The 7,831-nt window shown below is 42.0% G+C and overlaps 1 protein-coding gene across 1 annotated transcript; it reads right to left on the reverse strand.

Moving 5' to 3' along the window:
• Nucleotides 1-438: 438 nt before the first annotated feature.
• ccnd1 (cyclin D1) lies at nucleotides 439-7,427 on the reverse strand. The gene is made up of 5 exons (XM_022214890.2): nucleotides 6,948-7,427; nucleotides 5,352-5,567; nucleotides 4,329-4,488; nucleotides 3,691-3,839; nucleotides 439-3,501 (listed from the first exon to the last, which is right to left on the reverse strand). Exons 1-5 carry the CDS (start codon nucleotides 7,143-7,145, stop codon nucleotides 3,346-3,348), a joined length of 879 nt encoding a protein of 292 aa, XP_022070582.1. The 5' UTR covers nucleotides 7,146-7,427; the 3' UTR covers nucleotides 439-3,345.
• Nucleotides 7,428-7,831: the final 404 nt, after the last annotated feature.

Genomic DNA, 7,831 nt, shown 5'->3' on the forward strand with positions numbered 1-7,831 from the left:
AGTCCCACACACACACCATCTTGCTGCTGTAGACACTCAGAAGAGAAGGTCATATGTGGATTTACAGACACTGAAGTGTGTAGCGGTGCATTTATCCACTTCTGAGAATAGTTTCCAAACTTTTTAGTAACATTTGCGGAAGCACCCAGCTTCTCTCTAAACCTTAAAAACCATGCATGTGTGCCTTGTTTTGGGACGTGTGAAAGGAATGTGAGTTTCCTTTCACAGGGAGGACTGATAAGTATGGAAGAAGCTGTCCTCTCTGGCCCTGGAAGGAATTTTCTAAAAATCTGATGGAATGAACCTGACTGTGTCACAGTGAATACAGCAGCTTGGAGTTCAATAATATGAATATGTAGCTAGGTGTGAGCTCAGTATCTCTACTGCTTTGTGCAGCATCATCTCCTCTAGACAGAAACAGACATTTCCCAGACTCCATCTAATTCATGTTTTTATTGTGTTGTCAACACAAAGATGAATACACTGTTTGTCCCAGTTGCAGACAACTGACATGAAGTAGACACAACTGTGTGGAATGATTTGTGAAAACAGAACAAAAACAGACTATGGCTTACTGAGCATGACACTGAATCTATTTACAAACTCAAATCAACTCATTGACAGTTTGAAAATTGGAGCAAAAAGCTTTTTCTCTTTTATAAATATAAAAAGGGGAAAGGAAGGAAGGCCACTATGAGCCTAAAGGGGGGATAAAGTCTCTTTCATCGAGACAGCTTACCACTCAACAGAGTTATACATATCCCATTTTCTGTTATGGCACCAGTATCAAAGCATGCCCTGGACTCGCTGGTTTCCATCATGGATGCTTCACCTCAAGCAGTTTTAACAGAGCTAGTAGGCACTGAACCAACAAGTAGAATAGAATACGAACTAAACAAATAAAAGACTACAAATTAGAGATAGATCTTGACTGTCACATGAGGTATTGTGGATCAAAGCATTACTGTACATTGTCTCATTTTTCCTTGTTTTTGGAATAGTATGGAAAATCATATTACGTAATTATAAACCAAAAAACAAAACAAAACAAACTAATCACATAAAATCTAAACAAAACAACAAATGAGGATGTCAATAACACAATTTTCTATGAGAAAATTCAAACCTAGGATGGCAGTATATTGACATTTATATGTATAAAAACAACCAAAATGTAGCAGCAAACAACAGAAGAAAAGCATTGTTTTTAATCCATTACGTTTTTTGTCTTTTTTTCTTTTAAACACGTAGCTGGGATTTATCTTCTATAGCAGCGGAATACAAGGAGTGTTTTTCTCCTACTCTATCTTTAATGTACAATCAGAAACCTAATTTACAGGGTTCCTACACAGTTTGACATACTTTCAGATTTCAGTCCATTTTCCACATTGATTTGAAGAGAGCCCTCTTGTGAATGATAATCTGTCCATCTTCATATATATATATAGCATATACCAACCTGACCACAACAAATTCCCCATCCTGTGTAGGAGCCCTGACTTGAACTCTACAGCAATAAGACACACCTCACTGGTGAGCCTTCACCCTTTTTGCCACTTTTTACCCCTTGGTACTGTTGCCAGCTTTGCTCTCCACCTCATTTAGGCAAGTCCCCAAGAAACGCAGCCCACGTCTTTTAGGTTTGTGCAAATCACATCAATAGTCTCATCTCTCCTTTTTTTAAGCTTCATCCCCTTCCTAAAATCCATGAGCAGTATCTGAACTCAGGTGGAGCAACAGAGGAAATGCTGTCCTGGTGATTTAGAGGCAGACAGGAGTTTTACTTTTGCCATGTTTCTAGACTGCACGGCTGCTCTGGTGGCAGAAGTGAATTCACTGTTTGAGTTAAACATCAGTAGGTGGAGCCACAGTTATTTGCAAGCTACAAAAATAAATAATATGATTTACTATATAAAAATAAAGCATTATTTTAACTATAAAAATAACACTTTTTTTTTTAACTTCTCCCTCTGGACCTTCAGCTTTTGGCTCAGCACACTGAAGTTTAACTAGACCAATGGCATTTCCTTAAAATGTCAAGCAGCTCTGCCTGTATGAAACAATGCTGAAGTAAAACTCTTATCTAAGATTTGGAAGGCAGCTACAGTGAGCCACTGGTCACTATGAGATTCATGATGATGCCAAGCAGCATTCAGCCTTGGTTTTAAAAGTTTCTGCGACACTGGGCGATTCTTGGTCCCATTAGATGAATCAGTTCCAGGTGCAACTGTCTGCAGGTGCTGCTTTGACTCTGCATCACCAAGACACTCCAGGTCAAACCCCCATTCCATTTTCATGTTGTTTTACAAACTTTATGACTGTGATTTTCTAGTAGAGCCAGCATCGCTGACCAAAAGTGCTTTTTTTTTAGAAAAAAAAAAGTTGGAATGGTATTAGGTCTAACTACACAGAGAAAGAAAAACATAACAGATTGTGGACTGCTCTGCATATCTGTTCATTGATTTGATCATATCAAATGACAGCAAGCTGAAATGGGTAAAGCGAATGTTGTCAAGGAATGAATAAAGATATTCAGTTTGTTTAAACCTTTACATCAGCAGTCCACAGTCTCTAAGCTCATAAAACCAGAGCGTCACACACTACACTTGCTTTAAAGAACAAAAAGCTTGGAAAAGAAGAGGCATGAGACCAACTGGTAAAGAAGTCTAAAAAGATATACAATAAAGTGACTAAACATAAGCAAGCAGGGGTAAATGAATGTCTGCACTACAAGACAAACATGGGAACTTGGACAAGAAGTCTAAATCATTCTACATATAACAGAAAAGAAATTAAAACAGCCTCTTTGCTTTAATAAATGTCAGATTTCAGGTGAAGACCTGAAGACAGACTATGAAGACCTACTGTACATGACACTTTGGGATGTTTTAGTAGGCAAGCTGAGTCTTCAGAAATTTAAAGATTCCTAGTTTAATATGTGAGGAAATAAGAAAAAATATCTACTAAAATATCTGCTTGTGTAGCTTCAACTCCAGCCCACACAGGTCATCGGTATTCAGTGTCTTTTCTCTCTAGTACATTTCTGTAGTGTTCATTTCTGTACCCAGGAGGGGAGGGGACACTGGCAGGAAATGTGACATGGGGTATGTTGCGTGGCGGATGGGGGGGAGGGGGCGCTCTGTCTCGTCTTAGCAGCCATAGAGAACAGCGGGCATGTGTGTGACATGTCGGCCATGCTAGCAGCCCACCAGGAATATGGAGAAGGAGGAGGAGGGGAGGTTGAGTTCAAATGAGGCACCCCCTCCCTGGCCCACCCATCACCGCCCTCTGACGACAACTTTCCCTCGATCATCGGGTCACCGTGCAACGTAGCTGTGAGTCATCTCAGATGTTGATGTCTCTAACGTCTGTCGGCGTGCAGGACAGGTCCACGTCCTCGTCCACGCGTTTGGTTTCTGTTGTGCTGCTGTGCTGCTGAGCTTGCCGCAGGCTCGACTCCAGCAGAGACTCAATCTGCTCTTGACACGACCTCAAGCAGTCCTGCAAGCGCACAATCAACACTAAGTCAGGGCTAATGTCAAGAGCAAATGCAGCTTTTCCACATGCACAGGCTTTAGGATAGTGTGTGTGTGTGTGTGTGTGTGTGTGTGTGTGTGTGTGTGTGTGTGTGTGTGTGTGTGTGTGTGTGTGTGTGTGTGTGTGTGTGTGTGTGTGTCTTTCTTTCCATACCGGGTCACTACGAATGACCTGCGACAGGAAATTGGTGAGGTTCTGGGAGGACAAAGAGGCGTCTTGGCTCTTCAGGTAGAGACCTTGAACAGCTGCCACCACACTGCCTGCTGCCACCATAGAGGGAGGACTGGCAATGAAGTTGACATCTGTTGAAATGGTATAAGTATTGTCAGATTCAGAATATCTATAGGACAGTTTGACAGTGATCATGACAAAAGTTGACTTTAAATAAATTAATAAAACCACTCGACATCTGTCCCATCATTGTCTGCTCTTATAGCATCATCTGGCATTTAACAAACACTGACAGAACCACTGCATACATTAGAATACATTACAAGAAAATGGGTTGAAGTGGACAAAAACAGACATTCTAAAGTGTTGGCAAAGTCTGAAATGGTAGTCAGTCTTGTCAGGACACTAAAGCCACCGTGTCAGTAAAATGTAGTTATCTTCTGAGTCAAACGTAACATGGAGAAGACAGGGGATGTTAAGTATGCCTGTTGCAGCAGAAGAAGATTCTGTAGGCTACACTGTACACTTACCTATTAGCAGATAATCATTCACCTAAGCACATGTCTGCTGCACACATACACTTATGTGAGCTGGGACTAAGACACAGATTCATGTCCTACCTGTAGCACAGAGGGCCACAAAAGTCTGGGCGTGTTTCCTGAGGATCTGCTTGGTAGATGGGTATATCTTCAGCTTGGACAGGAAATGCTCAATGAAGTCGTGAGGAGTGACTGAAGCCAGATCCCACTTCAGCTTGCTGAGAACAAGTAGCTCCATTTGCTGTGGATGGACCAGATCACAGTCATTAACTCAAACTGACCCTTATTTGCCAAAAAGAATGTACTCTTCCTTAAGTCTACATCTCTTCTGCAGCTCAACCACCAACACTTCATTAAAGTATTAAATAGTTTGTCTCTTTTTTTTTCAAAATAACATCCAAGTTGAATTCTTTTCATCTTTCTTTCACTTTCCCTGAAGAGGTCAAAATATATCAGTATTCTTCAGAATTCGACTTTCTCAAAAAGCTATTTTATTACTTTCACTGCAATTATGCAAAGTGTTTCATTATTAGATCTAGCCTTATGTTCCAGCAATATTTCAAGATATTTGTATTTACCATCACAATCTCACAACCAAGGTATGTCTCTTTCATACACTGACAGGTATGGTGGCTTTAAATATGTGTTTTTTGTTTTGTTTTTGTTGAATGGTGCATCCAAAACATCCTCTGCCTAAATATCTATGGAGTCAACGCAAATAAACAGCTGCATTAAAATAAACACCATTGCAAACCAAACATAAAAGAAATGTGAACAAATGAGGCAGTCTGCACCTCTGTCCGATGACCACTAGGTGTCGCTGTGAAATCGTATTTTCTTGGCAGTCACTGAGACCATTCATGAAATCAGAGAGGCCTTTCCAGTCACCATGGGAAAGTCACGGGCGGCCATTCAGCACTGCTGCACATTTCTACTTTTTATTAATTCAAACTAAAAAATGCATCTGTCATTTCAGTGCAACCAGTGTTTTCTGGCCACGTTAACGCTGACAAACCAGATATACTGCTGATCATGTGGCCTCCAGTGCATGTTGCTCATGTACTGTATGTGTTATGCAACACTATGTCTGCAGAACTCAATTACCAGCAGTTCTCCGGGCTGGACCGAGTTGTCCGTGTAGATACAGAGTTTCTCCGCCGTTAAGGGCACAGTCTCCTTCATCTTGGATGCTAGAAACATGCATGTAGCTCCAAGCAGCTGTAGTCTTGTTTTCCTGGTGGTCTCCACTGATAAAAATCTGTCCAAATAGTTCATAGCCAGCGGAAAAACCTCCTCCTCACATTTCTGTTCCTCGCAGACCTAGGATGTGAGAAAAGCACTTAGAGGTTGCTGCTGCTTGCTGAAGAAAATTCCCCCATTCATATGCATTATGAAGTCTTTGCCCCCACTGGCTCTGTGTCTTAATCCGTGTACAGCTGTTTGCATACAATAGCTGCGCTACCATAATCATCCGAAACGAATTTTGGAAAATTTAAACATTTTGCGCTTTTTTTCCATCTTAATTTCGTGTTTAAATATACTGATTGGAACACTATTAAAAGAGTATTCAATTTGACTTGCAACCGAAATCATATAGAGTAAAAAAATATAATGTATTTGTTAGAATCCTTAAGTAAGAGTGTTGCAGTTATGAAAACAGTCGGGAATTAGTTTGCAGTCAGTTCTGACTGAGACACAAAGGTGGCGTCGATGCAAGTTTCACTCTAATTTCAACTTCGTCATCTTTTCAAAAAATAATTAGAAATATGTAAAAATTAGCAGGCTGCATGCAAATAGCATGTAAATGATCCTCATCGAATTCTTGATCGGATGAATATCAAATTTGTCGAATTGCGATTCGTGTGAATTTACAAAAAATTTATTTCTAGGACGAGGTATTTTCACGTGCTACAGGCGGCACTTCCCCCTGGCTCCCCGATGCACAATTTCAGAAATTAATAAAAAATAGAAAACTTTAAAGAATTCAATCCAAAAGTCCATGTAAATGTTTAAATACATCTAAACTATCAAATCCGACTGTTAAAATGGATTTATGACTTGTACATTTTTGAAAAATATCCTTTTTTCTTAGCGACCTTCATAGTCCGCAGTGAGTCTCTGGAAGCAAAACAAACTTTACCAGTTGATACCAGTCGACCGAGAGCTAGCAGTCAGCATGGTACTGTCTCATGATCTACATGCATTTCTGCTTAATTGTGACGACTTACTGTCATTGCTGGTAATATTATAGATTTTTAATGATATTAAAATCCTCCTCATATACGACAACAAAGATGGCGCGTAATATTGGCACGGGCCAGACTGCATACGTGTACATTGCTGTTATTTCGGGATATTTTAACCATCTAATTACATTAAATAAGCGTCAGGAAATATATGCTAAGATATAATCAATCAGAAAGGCACTAATGATGAAAAGTGAATGCGATCTGTAACCAGTATCTCCGCATAAAGACGAAGGACCACCCAGCACTCATCGGGACATACTTTCCAGAGCCTTTATGTAACATGCACAGTGAAATAGCAGACATTAACCTCTCACAGGCTTAAAACTTTCACATTGAAGCTAATTTATCACGTTTCAGGCTACAGAGAGTAGGCTGTGGTAGCCACAGACTGCAAACAAGTTAGCAGCGAAACTCGGGCACAGAAAGAAAGTTGAAGTGAAGTACAACCAACCTCTAGCATCCAGGTGGCAACTATTTTCCTCATTTTAGGTACAATTTCTTTCTGAACACACTTGAAGTAGTTTGGCGACGGTAGATAGTTTTCCTCTGCCTTCAGCATGGTGTGGAGAACTCGGTCGTTGAGCAGGTTGACGTCCTGGTAGGCTCTCCTGATGGAGTCCACCTCGCAGCACAGCAGCTGGTCCTCCATAGTACTTGTGCTATGAATATAACTCTCGCCGCTGATATAACTTTAGTGTCGCCTTGTTAAAATGTCTCTGTGTTACAGCAGGAAGAGGCCGGAGCGCACAGAAGGCCACAGTCGGCTGCTTTTCAGTCACTTTCTTCTCGCGGGGCTGCTGCCGCTGCGTGCTGCTGCTCCTCCGGTGTGCGCGAGCCTCTGAGGAACACACCGCTTCGCCCTGCGAGACAAAAACCCCTGCCTCGCGCTCAGCAAACACGCGCGCAAACACACACACACACACACACACACACACACACACACACACACACACACACACACACACACACACACACACACACACACACACACACACAGTTGATCGACGAGCGCGCGCGAGACACAAGGAAGAGGCGGTCGGGTGGGTGCGTGCGATGACGTCAGCTGTTGTTAAGGGGGGGATCAAAGAGACAGGCAGTCTGCGAGGGAGCGCGAGGAAGGGATTCTATTATATACATATATATATAAGGAAAGGGAGGGAGAGGGGAGACCTCCCCCTCCTCCTATAGCCTGCCCGTTGCTGAGCTGGGAGGTGGGAGGTCCGGGACCGAGTCTGGGGGAAGTCTGTCCCTGTGGAGGAGAGCTGACCGGGGGAGGCTGGCAGCGTGTGGTCGGTAGGGGGCGATAACGGCTCACAGCCCTCCTCCTTCTTCTTC

The sequence above is a fragment of the Acanthochromis polyacanthus genome, chromosome 2, assembly GCF_021347895.1.
Source record: "Acanthochromis polyacanthus isolate Apoly-LR-REF ecotype Palm Island chromosome 2, KAUST_Apoly_ChrSc, whole genome shotgun sequence".
Lineage (NCBI taxonomy): Eukaryota > Metazoa > Chordata > Actinopteri > Pomacentridae > Acanthochromis > Acanthochromis polyacanthus.

What these genes read in the sequence shown, in the direction of transcription:
- ccnd1 (XM_022214890.2), bottom strand. Translation starts at nt 7,145, where the DNA reads ATGGAGGACCAGCTGCTGTGCTGCGAGGTGGACTCCATCAGGAGAGCC. An exon ending in TCCAGCCCGGAGAACTGCTG is followed by an intron (nt 4,489 to 5,351) that starts GTAATTGAGTTC and finishes GTCCATCCACAG; the next exon opens with CAAATGGAGCTACTTGTTCT. An exon ending in AGGTCATTCGTAGTGACCCG is followed by an intron (nt 3,502 to 3,690) that starts GTATGGAAAGAA and finishes GTGCGCTTGCAG; the next exon opens with GACTGCTTGAGGTCGTGTCA.